The sequence below is a fragment of the Nipponia nippon genome, unplaced genomic scaffold (genome assembly GCF_047370975.1).
Source record: "Nipponia nippon isolate SJK-2023a ecotype South Korea unplaced genomic scaffold, ASM4737097v1 scaffold_9, whole genome shotgun sequence".
Taxonomy (NCBI): Eukaryota; Metazoa; Chordata; class Aves; order Pelecaniformes; family Threskiornithidae; genus Nipponia; species Nipponia nippon.
The window spans coordinates 47,654,350-47,672,461 of NW_028262413.1; the positions used below are offsets into that span (position 1 = coordinate 47,654,350).

Here is an 18,112-nt window from a genome sequence, read left to right on the forward strand (position 1 = left end):
TGCAGAGAGAAGAGTCGGTGCTGGGCAGACAAGGAGGCGGCCGTGCTGAGCAGGAGCTGGGAGGCGATCGCACCTTGGGTGAACACGCAGCAGCTCTGAGTTTAGCGACCTGCAGATCGACCACGCCTGCTCTTTACATTATGTGTGGGGCTTCTCTTCAAGTTCTAACTCATCTCTTGGTCAAATGGTTAAACCACAAACCTTATGACGCTTCGTGGATAAAATTGGCTGTATAACTTACTGCACTTGTAACTGACTTTTAAATATCTGTCCTTTCTATTTCCTTCCTTGGCTCATCACTCTATTAAAATATTCTTTTCCCTTATTCCTCTCTTTCCTTTTCTCACGTAAAGATAACTACTACATGGATCTTCAGTTTTTTATTTTGAATCATTCATTTACTTTTTATGTCAACTCTGATCACGTGTCCGTTTTTTGTCTTTTAGGTCATACCCTTAGATATAACACTGGAACTCCAGAAGCAGATAATGTCGGAGTTAGAAATTCTTTATAAGGTAGATAGATTTTTCTCATTTTCATTATTCTTGCTTATAATCATCTCACAGCAGATTTTAAAACAGGCTTCTCTTTTTCCCTTCTTTTTCCAGTGTGACTCATCATATATCATAGGATTTTATGGTGCTTTTTTTGTAGAAAACAGAATTTCATTGTGTACAGAGTTCATGGATGGTGAGTTGCGTATCTAGTGTGCTTTTGATTGCTAAGTATGTAAGTGGGAAAATCATATCAAGATGTGCTTCTCCTGAATGGAGCAAAATGCAGTAGCATGACTCAAAAATATGAAGTATTAATAACTTTGCAGGTAGTTTTTAAAAAAACAGGTTAGTATTGGAATAGCGTTATATTCTCCGTGGTACGCTGTATTTTCCCCGAGTGTAACTTCCCTTACTTTTATTGAAAATGTAAATAGAAGAGAAATAAATGCTAGCTTAATTTGTGGTTTGATATTCGAGTCTTCCATACAATCTGTCCTCGCTGACAAAACAGCTGTTCCTCACTTTTACTGTTTTGATAGCCAAAACAGATTTTCTTTTAAAGAAATCTATTAACCCAATGTCCTATGTGTTTTCAGTGGAAATCGTCTCTTAATTGCAAGACAAGGAATTATTTTCCAACGCAGCTGTTTAGCAGTGCTGTGCTGAGTTTCTTTTGGAGTGTACTCTTGTTTCTCCCAGTGTGAATCTTCAGGCCAACAGTATCCCCTTCCCCACAATCTGATGCCACTGTCGTTATGGAGATGTATTAGTACTTTGCTTTGAAATCTTGTGCTGCGTGGCATTCTTGGGGAAAAGGCAGGAGAAGTATACTGATTACAGCAATTTATAATCATTGCTGCCCTCTGTGTATCAATTCTGAGAGCGTCTCGTGACAGATGCAGTCCCCTTGTGTCTCGTGTGCAAGAACCCCCTTCGCAGCGTTCAACTTTTGACATCACATTGTTGTTACAAGCAATAATCTATTCTTCTCTCCAGGATTTTCTTATGAGCCAGCATTTTATGCCCTATCCAGGTTTTTCACAAAGGTTCGGTTAAGCTGGATGTAAAGAAGTAAGGATCTCGCAAATAATTTGCTGTGGAGGGAAGGCTTTCTGGCAGGAAAAATTTCCGAAGCTAAACATGTACCATTAAGCATCGTTGAGTAGCTTCTTTCTTTCTGATGGGGACCACAGATAAAGCCCTTTAGGGTTTTATGGTGCATTTTGTTTTCTCCCTGTTAAAATGGTCTGTTATTACTGTTATTTCTCTCTTTATACTCCCTCTGCCCCTGTGATCACTGTGCCCCATTTCCAAGTATGAGTATTCTCTCAGATTTTCTGTATTTGATGACAAAGTATTCTATTTATTCAGCAAAGCCCACAAGTTAAATTCTTTGCTGTTCTCGTGCTGTGTGACTGTTAGCCATTTCTCTGTTCTGTCCTTGCAATTGCACTCAGACTTGAAGCCTGTGTTAAGCAGTAGTCACACGCATAAGGAAGCATCTGCTCGTGCCAAAACACGCATCTGCCTAGAGTATGTATGCTCCTACTAATTCAGAGATTTTTAAAAATGATGGACATAAATGCTTGCAGTTCTGAATTCTTGTTTGAAAATATTTAAGCCTTTAGGGTATGCATCCCTCATGATGTTGCACAACGATGGTGTTGACTGACCATGCACAAATTACTTGGAATTATACTGGAGATGACCTCTGGTCTGCCTCATGTTGTGCACTCCTTCTGGCAGAAAGCAACAGCAATCATTTAAAGGAAGAACAAAATGCAAATAAAGGGACCTTGTCATTTTTTTTTTCCCCCGACCTTTAATTTTGATGTGTAAGGATGCAGGTGAAGATAAGAAAAAATACGTTCTCACCCTGCAGATGAACAGCTTTAACCTTGACAAATTTTTAGCCCCTTTGACTGTCTTAGGCCAGTTTGTAGTATTTCCCAAATCCATGTCCCATGACTCTGTTGACCCAGTTGTATCCTGTACCATATTCCAAAACATAGACATTTCCTTTTTAAATTACCTGGATACAGATGGATCTGCCTCTTTTGGGATCCTCATGACTTACATACACGTAGGAAAGAGGTGCACATAGAGTATCATATTGATTTTTTTTTCCTAGCACCTGCAAGCAGGAAAAAGCCAAATAACTCCAAGTCTGCAAATACAAAAACGCTGGGTTCAACTGACCTGGATCGCCCTCCCACCTGCCAATTGATCTTAAAGAGCAAGAGAGGTGTGAAATGAGGCTTTCTAATCTTTGCCCTTTTATATTTATAATAAAGATGATGTTCTAAAGAAAGATGGTGAAATGCACTATTGCCTTTTACTTATGTTGTTGCCTCTTCTCCTTGAAACTGCTGAACAGCTGCTAAATTCTCCTTAAAAGCAGCGAGAGGTGCAGGTCATCAGACTGTGCCTGGATGTCTGCACGTAACGGGAGCTAACATTATTTGGATTTGGAAATGTCCACTACAGAATTTTTTCTCCGTAGAAAAATAGCAGATTTCCCCAATAGTTTGCAGCAAGATACTTTCCTTCATTTTTCAAACAGCGCTGCCTTTAGTAACATCTGTAATAGTGAGACTTAGCAGTTTGGTGTATGAAAATAGGTCTTTTTTTTCCAAAATTTAAGGATACGTTATAAGCATTAACACCTGCCATATGATTGCCTTCTCTTTGGCTTTTGTAATGAGCAGTAAGTATCTGTGATGCTACATCCTCTTATTTCCATTAAACAGTACTTACATTTACTTTTCAAACTGAGATTCATTATAATCCACAGGCAATGTGGACAATATAATTTGAAAGATTAAATTTAATGAATGAATAGCGGTTTCAGTGACCTGGAATCAGAGCAACATTAGTGAAGACAAACATATACTGTATTTCCGACAGTAGAGAATGAGGAAAATGAAGGGTAAAAACCAACAACCACCACCACAAAACCTCAGTCATTAGAATAAGAAGTATAGTATAAATAAGAACTATTGTATAATTAAGGCTGAAGACTGGAATAAGGACTTTGTGACTTCTTTGGGTTGCAGCATTTCGGAATGAATGGGGTTTACTTTTAAAAACTGAACCATAAGCAAAGTAGAAGGTGTAGTTTTCTTAGTTGCTGAGTATTGGCCTAACTCTTTTGCCAGTGGTGTCATCAGTCAAATCCATATGCTGCACTGAGAGCAGAGTTAGATCAGTGCTGAGCACTTCTGAGAACCTCAAGCCTTGAATAAGACAACACGCTCTTGCAAGCTAATGGTAATATGCTCTGCCTGTAATTTCCTTGTACCCCCCTTTTTTTTTTTTTGCCATTCTACTTGGATATTTTTAATTCTCAATTTTAAATTTACTTTCTTGCCCAAGAATTTGTATTTCACCCCAGGGACATTTTGAACACTGTTTTGGTCGTGAATCTCCTTTGAAGAAGATAAGGGCAACAATCCTTCCCGGTCCCTTGGGAATGTCCGTAGGACCATTCGAGGGCCTTAGGCGTCTCCCTTTCCCCACGAATGTGTGATGCTGGCTGGACAGGGTTATGCCAGATAGCAAGTTGTGTGCCATACTGGAGTTTACTGGCAAAACTTATCTGCTTGCCCAGGAGCTCCTTGTCCTTTATTTTCAGACATGAGTGTGGGCGCAGACTGCAATGCTCAGCCAAACTTTCCCTGGTTCGATCATCGGGAGGAAGCAGCTTTAAGGAGGTGTATAAGCATCATATCAGATACCGTGTAATGCTAGCGCCAGGTCTTGGGGATGAGGGTTAGGATACTTTGGACTTTGAAGTCCACTGTTGCTTTTTGGGATGACTTTATTATTCCTGAGAAGTTGCTCCAAGCCTGGTGGTTTTGAGTTCTCCAGTTTCGATATTCTGTCCTGTGACTGGGAGGTTTTCTAACAGGAGTTTGAGTATTAATGCTGCAAGCAAAAATAAGTAATGTGGGTGAAAAGAGACCTGAGTACTGTTCCATGTGTTTATTCAGAGTTTGGTAGGTTTTTAAGGTCAGTTATTTCTGACACAGTTATTGTTATATCATTGATGGTGTTTTTATTAATAACCAAGGACTAGAAAACCCTTGTGACTTCAAATCTAGGGCAGTATTTCATTTTGTGTTACCTAAGCACGTTTTGTTTGTCCCTGCAGGGGGTTCTTTGGATGTTTATAGAAAAATTCCAGAACACGTACTCGGAAGAATAGCAGTAGCTGTAAGTACTTTTTTCTTTTTGTCTTTCAGTTTTTGATTGTGCACGTAACGCATCTCTGATTTGAGCGCGCACGTGCCCCCTTGGGACACGGAGTCATCGCCAGGATCCGTGTCCTCATTGCGTCCGTGTAAAAGGGAGGGTCCTTCCTATCTCACGCTCTTCCTGACCATCCTGTGTGCGCAAGGACACCAGGGTTAAGGAAGCCTTCCTTTAGAATGACCAACGCGTGAGTTGCCAGAGGCTCAAGAAATGTAAAAGGCTGTGATAAATTGAATGGGATAAGGAAAAAAAATCATGAATTTGCTGGAGAACTGTGTGGTCATATTTCTTTGTATCAACCCTTGTAGGATGGAGCAGTCCTCTGAATTGCCTTTATTTAGCCTTTAAGTCCTTCTGTGCTATATGATTCCTTTATAAAAGTGATTCAGAAGCCCTGTCCTAGCCCTTATGGTGATCCCTCGTCTGCTGCTTCTGCTGATTCTCCTGTGTAATTTCCATTCTAACTGTCCTCATTCTGTGCAGAGTAACTCAATTAGATTTGCTTTCCAGGTTGAAAAATTAAGTCAGTTCCTGTTATCAAAATGCAATAGCAGAACACATTTTCTGTCTTCCCCTGTGGCGGATGTACTCCTTAAGGCGGACAGGGAGGAGGCTGAAGTTTTTATATGGCGTGAGCCAGGCCTGACAAAGGCTGCCTGGGGACAGGCTGCTCTCCCACCCCTGTGCTGGGACCCTTCACACGTGAGCCCTCACGGTTGAAGAGCTAATAGTCATTTTGGGGGTGGTGAGCAGGGAGATGGTTCTTCCCAGATCACAGACCATCAGTCCCCCATGTCTACTCGGTTTGGTAGCAAGGTGTTGACAGTGGGTTCCTTAGAGCACCTGGTAGCCCATCCTTGTGTCTCAGCAGCGTTCGGTGACTTTGCATTGCTAGAAATTCCCTAGCCGTGATTGAAAACTCAGATGACAGTACAAAAAAAAGTTCCATGTTTTGCCACAGCTGAACACAGGGTAAATGACCAGTGTCTTAGTGGATCTCACAAGGGAGAGAGATACTGCTAAACAATTGCTAAATATAAGGAATACTTTGATAACTTAAGCAGTTTAAAGGATAACAAAGTTATTCTATCATGTGCCATTTAATTAAGTGCTGGGTTTTCACATTCATTATACATCAAGCTGACAATTTAAATCCTTTAATCCAACACAGGCAGCTATTTAGTCTCTGTTCATTGTAATTCACAGCTCTACTTTCTCTTAATTTGTGTGGCCTGCCCAGGGTGATGAACATCCTTCTCTGATGCTGTTTCCTCTAAGTAGTTTCAAATCTGCTCATTATATAGCTTAGCAGTTTCTTATGGAATTTGAATGCTTTTCACCTTTAGTTCAGAGTAAAAACGTTTCATCTCTTCTTCCCTATGGAGCAATGAATGATAAGTTGCTCACGGTGTCCTCATATTTCTGACGCTAAGTAGCATGTGTATAGTGTAATAATACTGGGATGGGCCTTCAAGCATTTCTTCAGGTGCTTCTCCCTTCTCCTTTTCCTTATCTCACTTCATGTTACGTACTTAATACCCCCACACTAACTTACCTTATAATTTCCTTACTTGCTTTTGTCTCTCCTCTCCCCCATCCTCCCCAGCCCACCTGGCTTGGTATTCTGCAGATGTTCTCTTCCAGTTTTTCACTTATCCATAATGGTGGTGCTTCAGCCCCATCTTTTATGTCTTGAGATATATATATTTTTGTTGTTGTTGTTGTTCACCTGCAGGGTCATCTCTTTACAAATCTGTTAGTTAGCGAGCATGACTCCCTGACATGGACGGTGAGCTGATACTTAGCTTTCTCTAGTTATTTTATTTGCTGCTTTAGCAACCTGTACCGTGCCTGCTGCAGTGCAGGGGGTCAGCAAAGAGGGGAACAAAGGAGCGGGTGCCTTCAGAGAAGGAGCTCGCCCCTTTCTCCTGCTTCTCCCTAACAGAAGGTGTGCGCTGAGGCTGAACCAGCCCTGGCAGCTTCCTCTGCTCTGGTGCTGATTTTTTGCTCGATTGCCATAGTAGACTTGTTGGAAGGAGGCAGTGAAAGCCTTTGTTTTCTCTATAATTTATCAGTGGCAGCAGGAATGGCTCCTTTAAGTCTTCACAAATGGCTACCCTGCATCTTGGTGTCTGACATTTCAGTAGAGCCCAGCAGCCCAGTCCGTGGGTTGGGGCACCTTTTTGCCAAGTGCTGTACACAGACACCATAATCCCCCCCCCCGAACAGCTTGTGAAGATTACCCAAAGCCTGGAGGATTTCTGTTCATGTACTGATGAGGAGGAGAAGGTCAGACAAAAGCTGGAGGTTGCATGGGTGGATTCTGTGGACAAAATCTGGAGCTTCCGTAGTCTCTTTTTTTTTCCAGTCTGTATGTTTTCTTTCTACCTTCCTCGCACCATGTACACAGAGTCATTTGTCTTTTATTCTCCTGAGACTTGTACAATGCATTAGTCTATTGAAGCCGCTTAATAATATGTGTGACCTGCACATCTGTTAATTAGAATACCCTTTTGTTATATTTGTAGAAGTTTTTAAGGGAAACCATTTCCAGAGGAAAATGATGCAGGCACGTATAGACATTTAGCAGCATCCCAGCATTCCCCTCACTCCTACTCGATGATTTTCTTGCTTCCTTTCTCGTTATACAAATGTAATCATCATGAAAAGCGATGGACTGACAGCCCTTAAAAATGATTGTCCTACTCACAGCAATGAGCACGAAAGGCACGGCAAATTCCAGCTGGTCTAGAACCAGATCTGCATCTGCTCAACCGGACACGGCAAAGGGAGCACCTTAGCCCTGTGCCGCACTTGCCCAGTAAAGCACCGAGTTGTACTCGAGGTCGTTTCCTTGCACTGTTTGATCTCCACAGGCTGGGGCTGAACTACCTGAGACATCCCTTTCTTGACAGCCCTGACTTTCTGTAGCTGAGAGGATAGGACTGTGTTGCTACTCGTTTCTCACCCATTTCCTTGAAATACCGCTATAAATGCTTACCAGGTACCTGCAGTGCACTGCTTAATGGTCATGTATGATACTTGCTTTCTCGTACGCTCCCCTCCCAACCAGATTTTCTCATAGTTTGGCAGGAAACAGAGGAGAGTTTTGTCTGCTGAGACAATCAAATATTTTCTGATGATAGCAACTGCCACTGTATTTTTTCTGATAGGAACCCTTATCTGCTGAGAATGAAACTGGATATCACAGGGTCGCGTAGAATATACGTAGTCTTATACCATAGTGGTGTTCTGCATTCTTGTTATCCGTTTCCCAATGAAGAAGTGATCACCATGAATTGTGACGGGCAGTCAGCTTTCAAGCTGAAATAGCAGGAATGTATTGCTGAGCCTGATACTCTTCTCCGTCAGTTATTTTTTTGAGGAGTAAAGGGCGGGGAGGAGGTTTGAGGCTGAAAGACGAGATGGTGAAAATAAAGCAAGGCAGTGAAAAGAAATCCTTAAAGGAGGAAAGCATTTGCCAGGGCGTGGGGAGAAGCACTGGTTTTTCAGGGGCAGGATAAAGTGCTAAGAGAGAGGTAGAGTCTGCTGAGACTTGGGTCCCCAAGAAGCTGGAGGGATCTCAGACTTCATCGTAAAATTCATCCTGGTTGCCTGTGTGCAACAGTGTTAACAAGAAGAGGAAACCTCTTTTCTTTCTTGTGTTCTTTATTTGTGCAAGGGACTGGTGTGTTTTTCCAAAGGAAAAAGATATCTTGGGAACCCCAAAGTGATGTTGTGGTCGCTCCTGTTTTCTTACTGAAGTGTACTTCTTTGGGTCTGCCAATGTAAAATTTGTTCTACCTTTGCTCGCCACTTCACACGTTTATTTTCACTTCAATTTCTGAAGCAGTGACATTGTGCACTGTATTTTGAGTGCTAATGTTGATTGAAGTTCTCCCTGAAAGGATGTGCACTTGAACTGTCAAGAGAGTGAGTTATTGACAGCAGGTAGAAGTACTTTTTGTGTCAAGGCTTTGTCAAGTCATTGTTGTAGAACCTACTTTACTGAATACCAATAATTCCTGCTAGATGTTCAATCAAAAGATACTCTCTTCCAGCACCATTTTAGAATAATATTTAATACTTAAGAGTCCTTCCCTAATAGGCAAATGTAAGGTAAGTGAATAACGGTACTTTACACCAGGTTAGTCCATTTGAGGGGCTCCTGTGCGCATATTTGCAGCCTGGGATAAAGGGAAAAATTCTTTTCATTCCTTTGTACACTGATGCTGAGAGAATCTGAATGTGAGAGTTTGTTTAATACCGTGTCTCTTATAACGGCTTATTCAGCACATGTTCCGTAATAAAGATGGTTAATAAGACACAGCTGTTGATTTTTTTTTTTTCTGTAGGAAATGTTTCCCTTTTTTCTATGAAAACGTGCTTTAAAATAAATTAAATAATTTTATAATGATCTTAAAGATTCTTAAAGAGTCTAAATATGTGTTTAATAATCAAAGCAGCTTACTGTTCTCAAAATCATTTTCACCGTTGGAGGAGGCCTGAAATGTTGCACCTTCTTTATTTTTGCATCAGTACTTTTTTTTTTTTTTTTCTTCTTATATCAAAATGCTGTGTAAGTAGAATTCCCCTGTTTTGCTTTCTGAAAGGCTAACGTGAACAAGGCCACACCGCTGGGCATGCAGAATTTGACTAAGGCCTTTTGTTACAGGTAATTACCATCTGAGGCCATGAGATGGTTGGGGATGGAGCATGAGTTTAACACTGAGGAATTGCCACCTAGAGCAATTTACTGGGGATCTGGAATCATTATTTGCTTTACAAAAGAGATTCAGATTCCACTGACATTGTTTTTGGTTACAGAATCAATTTTAAAATGAGTTTCGAATCCAATAGGAAGGCTGAAAATTACTGTGCTATCTGCTTTGAGGCTGAATAGTATTTTTTAGCACTTCTGCTTGATCACCGCAACAGAAGTAATTTCATTTCAGACTACTTGGACAATGAAAAGAGTGTAATTGTTTTGTCTGAAAAAACTCATACAACTTTACAAACGTGGGAAATGCTTTATTGTTCTGGAGATGCATAAAGAGAGTGTCCAAGGAAAATGAATGAAATGTCGCCTCGTAGATGGAAACTTTGTAAAAAATATTTGCTCTCTTAAAAGAGCTGGCTGAGACAGCAGGGATGGTTTGGGTAGAAAGTAAGCAGTGGTAGAAATATATTTGTTGAATCTTGTTAGTTCTCTGGGCTTGTAAAAATATTAAATCTAGGGGAAAAATTACAATGTTAAAAATGCAAGAAGTATTGGGGTTTAATTACTTTACAGAAACAGAACCTGCAGAGAGGATAACTTGTAATATCCAACTGCTTTCTTAGTGAATCGACTGAACGGCTTGTTTAATTTGGGGCTGTTATAATCATATTGTATATAGAAAATAAACAGAGTAGCAGCTGGATCCAGTGATGATCTTGCCAGACCTGACAGAGCCGTATGTACATACTCTGGGTAAGGAGGTGTCATGGGTGATTGTTTTGGGAAGTGCACCTGCGTTGATACTACAAAAGCATGTCCTACGGATTTTCATTAAAATGCATCTCATACCTAAGTCACTCCAATGTAATACTGGAGCAACAGGTTTTTCAATTTGGTTTTAACAGTTTAGCTAGTGGAAGGAGCAAATTCTGGAAGAGCAGGCCAAAGTCTGCCCAATTCTTGTCTTGTACGGGTCCCAGTTGTATTTTCTGGGGCTGTGTGATACAGTAAGGCTTGCATTTGGTCCAGGATGAGTAACATGAAGAATAAGACAATTTGTGCAGTTCAAGAAGAAATATTCAGCATTTGCATTGAGCATGGGAAGTAAAGGGGGAAAACGTACAAGTGCACCAAATGGGAAGAAGGGGAAAGGGAGGATGAAGTGGATAAGGCTAGTAGAGATTCTGTTATTTTCTGGCCTTTAATTTCACTGGGTTGCTTTTGTTGCAACAAGACAAATTATTACGCGCTTTGTCTTTCATGGTTTTTGACACCCCGGCAAAGATAGCTGAATTAAAAGTACACTGAAATGCCTAAAGGGATTCAGTATAAGCTCAACTAACTTCAACTTACAGATCCTGGGAAGAAGCTTATTCGTGTGTTCTTGAAGAACCTGTTGCTGTGTAGTCTGCCGCGGGTTTGTAGCACCGGTTCATAGGGGTCCCGCGATCCTTTGGAGGGGATGCTTTGTCTCCCCTTTTTGTGGTCCAGGCTCCGTTCGTCATTGGAACTTGGGTCTTTAACGACTCGTGCCAACTGAGATGTGTAGTGTTTCTTACCAGGAATCTTTAATATGTGGTGTTGTTTTTTCTTTTAAATTCAGGTTGTGAAAGGCCTTACCTATTTATGGAGTCTAAAGATTTTACACAGAGGTGAGTAACAGATGTTTTCTGTTTTCCGATGAAATACCATATTATTTTATTTTAACAACACTTTCTACAGAGACAGTAGACCATACTAACATCTGGTTTAATTCCAGTGGAGTAATGCAGAATGAATCTTACTCATTAGCCTTGCAGATTTTCTGATAAAATATTTTTACTGCTGTTCTCTTTTATTGCCCTCCCTCCTCTCCTACAAAGAAGAAGACTAAAGAGAGAAATGAATTTTATAGAGATTTAGATGCTTAGGGATACAAACAGGTGCCCAGTGGAAAAATCAGCAAGGAAAATCAGATGTTTGACTAGTATTGAAAACAGAAGATAGATCATGAATTTTCTTATGTGCTTCAGAAATCTCACGTGAGAGCTACAAGCGTTGCTAGAGTCTCAGATCTCTAAAATCATGGCCCACTGTCTTTTAACATGGTCATGAATAGCTAAAGAAACTTTAAACCTGCTTGGACGTAAGCCATTTTTGGGTTTTGCTGTTTATTCTCCTTTCTGAAGCTAATCTTTATTTTTTTAAACTTCTCATATCTTTCTTGCTTTTTAGTATTGTTACGTTTTGTTAAAAATTTGTGTGTTGTGGTAAGTTAATTCAGATATACTAGAACTTTCAAAACCAATGTCAGTTCTGGAAACAGTGGAAAATGCCGTTTAAAGAACAAAGAAGCCCTTCCCCCTACACCCCCACCACCCCACCCCCCCACCCCCCCAAAAAAAAGGCAAGAGAAACTCATTACATTTATAATGTTTCTAAAGTGTCTGAAAGTAACTGCTCTGGTTCCTAATGTTGCTAACAATACTGTTTAATTTAACCCATCTGCTCACTCAGCCCGTGTGCACAGTTGGAGCGTGCAGTAACCGACATCATTTGTGATTGAAAGGGAAGTGTAAAGTAGAGAGACACGTAGAAAATTTTAAGTTGCAAACCAACTAGGTAAGAGCATTTCTTCTGGGGTGCCTAGTTTTGCAGTGGCTGAGAAGTAGGTGCGAGGCTCTGGCAAGGTGAGGAGAAATGCCTGGGTTAGGCGCCCGGTGTCCTGGGGTGATCGGTGCAAGGAGTCAGGCAGCTCTGGAGAGTCATCCAGAAATCTCTGCGCTGAGTGGGACGAAGAAGCTAATGGGAAACACTGATTACCAGTATGAATTGAGGTCCTGCCCCTCCTCGGAGCTCAGGCTCAGACTGTCCTCAGGCTTTTGTGGAGAGTTTGTAGTGGAGGAGGAGATCGATCCTCCCTTTGTGTGATGGCCCAGCGAGCAGCTGTGCAACAGGGCGTCAGCTTCAATTCCTCCTCGGTCTCACAGCATCTCCTTCCCGGGAGATCGCTCTGACCTGAGAGCAGAGGCTCTCTCCTAGGTGGGAGAAAGAGGGCTGTGGCCAGAAGAGTGAGTAGAGCTCAAGTAAGGACTTGACTTTGTTACCCCCGGTAAGTGGAATGCTAAGGCTGCTGGTGTATGTGACCCTGGGCTGTCACTGGGGTAGAAGAACAAAAATAACCCAGAGCCCATGACCAACTCGGTGGCTGGTACCAAGGAGGCTTCACTTCTGATGATGGTTTAAACATTTCACCTACTAGCCTGGATGTTGCCAGATGCAGAGATGTCTCAGCTCCATCCACTCTCAGCAAGAGGTTGAGCAGCCTAGATGCCAGAGCTGCCGCAGTGATTGTCAGAATAAATACGAAAGAAAAAGCAGCTGGAGCATCTGTGGCCGGGTATCGCTCTGTGTAGGCTATGCGGTCTTTGCCATGCTTTTGTAACACCTAGAAAGAAAAAGCAGATTTGAAATCTTTTTTTTCATTTTTAATTTTTTCAATAATGATTCTGGCCACCTATTGAATGTGATTTGGAGAGAGCATTGTGGTCAAGCATAAATACTATAAGTGTAACATTTTATTGTTGTTCTGCTGTAAATTTAGAACCTGGGTCTGATTTTTGCTTTGCCTGTAAAACAAAATCTCCCCTTCCGTATGGGTTTCATTGCCTTGATTGAAGAGCAGCTCTGAGTTTTTGATGAATTACGTATGGTCCTTGCTATGGTCTAAAGAAAAGCACAGAAACAGATTTTTCATCACACTTCAGATTCTTCTGGCCTTGGTCTGTTGCTAGATTGACCAAGGTGAGGACAGCACTGCAGAATACCATGGAGGGGATAACTAGCGTTCCAGGGCTCAGCAGAGTTTCCTCAAGGGATTGGTTTTCAGTATTACTCTGTGCCCATTTTTAAGGTACAGAACATGTGTGTGTACTTCTGTATCTTCAAAATGGGTTACAGAGTAACACGGTGCAAGGAAGATGCTTATTTCTCGAAGGAATCTCCTTCAGCTGTCTGCTGGTTTTAATGCATCGGAGGTAAACGGAAGGAAATTTAACCCTGACTTCCTTGCTGCCCCGTGTTAAGCAGACCATGCAGAAAGCTCGCGTAGGCTAAAAAGTCAAGAATTTCCACCGTGGTGATAAGGAAGGTGGAGAAGCAATCATCATGAAGAAGCTGTGTAAGGCAGTGCAGCAAAGGACAGTTTGTGACTAGAGCATGGATTAAAGCAAAGGAAACAAACAATGAGCAAGTCTTTTATTCCAGATCAGACATTTCAGCAAATATTACAGCTTAACTTCAAAACAAACCTTGCAACTAATGAGGTGATAGCCGTGCATATTAATAAACCCAAAGCTGTAGTCATAGTCATCACACCCACATCAAACATAAACATAAGATTAACACCTACACCACTTCTTTGGAAGATGTGAGAATGTCCCAATGATAAGTGTGCTCTTTTCCCCAGAGGATAAGAAGTAGAAATGGAAGGGTAATGAGAAATTAACTTAGATTTAAAACAGAATTAGCAATTAAACAAGTCTAATCATGTACAAAGTCAAAGTTTGTATAAAGACAAACCAAAATCTGTTAAGTTCAAGAATAAGTATAGACCATATGCATTTTATCTGGTATGCTTTTCTCTGTTCGCACCTCCTTATTAAAAGAAATGTACGAAATAAATGTTACCCGCTTGTGTTTAATTGTACTGGTCTGTATTTGTATGCCTGACTGTGTACTGGGGGCCGGTACGTGTCGCACGGTTTGGGGACCTTGGTTTCTGACTAGGTTTGGACTTTGTGTCAGAGTTTTTGGAAGTGTTTTCTGGTCTGTGATGTGCGAGGTTGAGCTCACTGGAGCAGAGGGGTGCTGCTTGGCAGGGACAGGCACTTGTGCAATACGGACGGACGGACGGACGGGGGGGTGTTCCCGTCTTCTCAGCAGGAGCTGTAGTTCGCTGAGGATTTCACCAAAGATGACCAGAGCAGCATATTTGACTTTTCCCCCCCTGCTTTTTTAGGTTTGTGAGAATTAATGAGCATTAGTGCCACGTAGAAGCACAAACAAAAGTACTGGGGGGGGGGGGGGTGTGGGGTGTGGGTGTGTGTATACATATATATATACACACACACACATACTTGTGTTCATATATGTATAGCTAAACACATACATGCATACTCATGCACTACTTATTTAAAAAAAATAGTCGTGGCCTCTGCAAAAAGCATGCTGATGAGGTCAATATGGCAAGAAAATCTTTTCATTCTTCCAGCAGCTCCACTTTGTTAACAGTGATGTTCTGTGAGCTGTCTGCAGCTGAAACTGTGCTTTTGTCTCTCTCGTCTCCCTTGAACCTGGCGTGTTGTGGTTTTGTATTTTTAAAAGACAGAAAAAGTCAAGAGACAGCTTTTAAAAATCCGGGGCTTTTTTCCCCACAATCATTAATCTGTTTGCTTTTCAGTTAAACAAGGTGACTGAAATGTTTGGTGTTCAAAAAGCTGAACCTCTGACAGTTCTGTTTACTGGTAAGTAAGAGCTTGGAGGTCCCATTTATTTGCAGAGAGGTGAAACGACTTAGGCAGATAGATCATAAAGAGGACTTGTTCATCCTCTGTAATGATGCTTCGTAGAAATCATTTGTATTAAGCAAGCACTGGTAATGGGAGCATAATGACCCCTCTTGGCTCTTGTTTAAATTCTTTCACTTCTAAACAGTAATATTAATCACAAGCAGATGGTGCAGAACATTATTTATGCACATTTGTTTTCCAAAACCAAAAAATGTTTAACCCATTAACTGGAGCAGTTTATGAAACAAAAAGGCTAATTTACTGATTGGGTGATTTTTCTCCCCACTTCCAATGTGAGATGTTTTGTGAAGTGACATTTTTGTCTGGGATTGTCACTTCCTTTTTTCTTGAGGAAATCAATGCAACCGCTGGAATTCAGAGCAGGTATTTGCTTAAATCCCCCACTTGCGGGGCTGTTTAAATTCCGCCGCAAGGACAGACAGTGTTTGTCCTTAGCAGTGCTTGGCTGGCTGCAGCTTGCTCGGTAGAGTCCCCAGCTTGCATAGCTTCCCTTCCTTAAGGGGCTGATTGCTTTTTTTCCTTTGGAATCTCTTTTTTTTTTACATCTGTTTGTGGAAGGATTTCAGGATCAAGCAATGCTTAATGAATGACAGATTTTATTTTTTTTTTTTTTTTTAATTATATGGACTTACTGTCACATCCCACATGGTAGCAGGGAAGGGGAGATGGGGTCTGCAGGTCCCCAGTGGCACGAGGTGATGGCTTGAGCCTTGGCTCTTCGTGGTGGGACGGGATAAACGTGGCGTGGTGGTTTCCTCTGGTGGGCCGCGTTAAGGGAACGAGGACTTGTGGGCAGCGCTTGGAGAACATCGTGCCTCTTCCTCTGAACTCATGGCGTGGCTGAGTCCTCGTGGAAAGAAAGTTTGGCTACGTGCGTGTTGCCTCATCGTCGCTTTCCGCGAGGCTGTGGTGTTTCACGCTTAGAGCTTCCTTCTGCCTTCCAGGCTCCTCAGTCTACCCAGAGTGAAAGGATTTTTGTATTGTTAAAAAAATAATGCAGTTGATCCGGTCTTGCTCCCACAAGCCTATTTCCATCCGTACCGCACCAAAATGTTTCTCTTGTCCATTTGGTTATTAATTATTTTTATGACATCCTTTACAATTCAAAGCAAGGGCCTCTTGTTATACTGCAGTTTTCTTTTAAAGGTGTGAGTACTGTAAACAGCTGGGTTTGTGGTGCAGAACGTCGGTATTTTCTGTGCGTGTCGTTGCATCTGCTGTTCATTACAGTTCGGCGCCAGCCTAGGAGCGAGGTAGCCCTGTGGGCTGCCATATTTTTAGAAAGAAGGTTAAACAGGATTACTGTGCAACTCACTGTTCTTCTCGGGATTCGGGATAGAGCCTGCTGAGGTACTCGGCACGTCTTGTCGGATTTAGCAAAGTCACTCAACGCGGCAGAGGAGCGCGCTGCTCAGCGGGTTGCCGCAAGCAAATATTTGAGTCTTCCTGAAGATTTAGTTAGAAAACACATTCCTAAAATGTTGTTAGGAAGCGTATGGGAGATTTTGTGACTGTGTGGATTGCTCTGTAGTGGGGGTTTGTCTCATCGCCTGAGGCGGGGGAAGAGGTCAAAATCCATCAAAAATGCAGCAGGTGGATTGGTTTCCTGAAGCTGAAATGGAGATCGGGGTACGCGACCTGAGGCTGGCAGCGCTGTAACAAGATGAAGAGACTTGTGGCTGCTGTTTCTTTTGGCTTTGGGGGGAAATTGCAAAACGTACTAGCAGTATTAATACCTAACTTAAAACATACAGATCCACTTAAGCTATATAACGTACTATTGAATGCTCCCCTTTTCTGAAACTGGATTTTAGCTCAAATATAGGAAAGCATTTAATCAGCTTGTTAATTGAGGTTATACATTTCTGTGTTACAGAGACAAATTAAGCAAGCTACTGTGGTACCAGGAAACATCTGCTAAACAAAGGCAAACTTAATGATAAACAAAATTAGGTTCTTTTCTAGTTGGGTTTCATCCATCTGCACCCAACTAGTGTTCACTTTTAAAGAAGGCAGAGATACAAGCTATTGCTTTTAATCCGTTTTGACAGAAGAAAGCAGCGATTAGGCAAAGCCACTGTGCTCTAATCTTCCCAAGTTTAAGCCAGGCCGTAACGCGCACATGATGCTTTCCGACTGGCATCCCTGGGACAGAAAGATGCTCAATGTCTCCTGCGCTACAGTCAGGCTGGATGTTCAGCAGTTTATTCACACATCGGTTTTACAGTACGCAACAGAAGCGTACCAACTTCTTTCGGCATCCGAGGGGGTCAGCATTAAGATCTTTACGCTGACAATCTGGCTTTACGAAGTACATTGATGTTTTGTTGGCTGGAGCAGGATTAGTAATCATTTTAAGGCGTCGCTGGCAGTTAACCTCTAAAAGCGTAGAAGCTGTGAAATCGGAGCCGTTTCACGCAGCAGAAGCCACGGAGGTGGAAGCCGGCAGCTTTGAATAACGGTGTGCGCAAGAGCAAAGCTGCGCTGTCTGCGTTCCTGGGGCAGGAGGAGGCTCGGGTGTGCTTGTGTGTTTGTGCTTTCCCTGCGTTCCCCGATGCGGGTGTTTGTATGGGATACTTTGTATTTGTAATTTTTATAGAATGCTAAATTCTGCTCTTGTCACTACGTGGAATTAAGGGAGGGCTGTTAGAGAAGAGGGAGGCAGGGTTAATTGCGGTGCTAGAATACAAAGTCGCAGGGCTGGGATGAACCTGAAGAGGTCAGCTCGGCTGTCCCTTGGCACTGAAACAGCCTTCACCGTTTGCGCCGCTGCTTTTGGCTTGTGCCTAAATTGTCCAGTGACGGAGTTTGTTCCCTCTCTGTCTTTTCTACTTCATGCCATAATCTGCAGGTCCTTTTTTGCAGACCTGCTCCAGCCTACGCTTCAGGCAGTTGTTTAATCCTATATTTATGCAGTTGATTAATCCCTGTCTAAGTGTAGCGCTTCCACTTGTCCCTGTTGAATGTCATCTTATTTTTTCAGTCTGATTTTTCCAATTTGTCACGATCACTTTGAATTCTAGGTCTCATCCTTCGGCGCACTTGCGGTCCCTCCCAGATTGGTGTCACCT

The 18,112-nt window shown here is 42.0% G+C and overlaps 1 protein-coding gene across 8 annotated transcripts in view; it reads left to right on the plus strand.

Moving 5' to 3' along the window:
• MAP2K5 (mitogen-activated protein kinase kinase 5) overlaps positions 1-18,112 on the plus strand; it is a 140,837-nt gene that overhangs the window by 51,343 nt on the left and 71,382 nt on the right. For all 8 annotated transcript variants that reach the window (XR_015701397.1, XM_087744317.1, XM_087744318.1 and 5 more), the window contains 4 exons: positions 447-515; positions 609-690; positions 4,651-4,712; positions 11,075-11,123. Coding sequence is in view for 7 of the 8 variants with exons in the window: in XM_087744317.1 (XP_087600443.1) it covers positions 447-515; positions 609-690; positions 4,651-4,712; positions 11,075-11,123 (262 nt within the window). In the remaining variant the exon portion in view is untranslated. The remainder of the gene's footprint in view (positions 1-446; positions 516-608; positions 691-4,650; positions 4,713-11,074; positions 11,124-18,112) is intronic.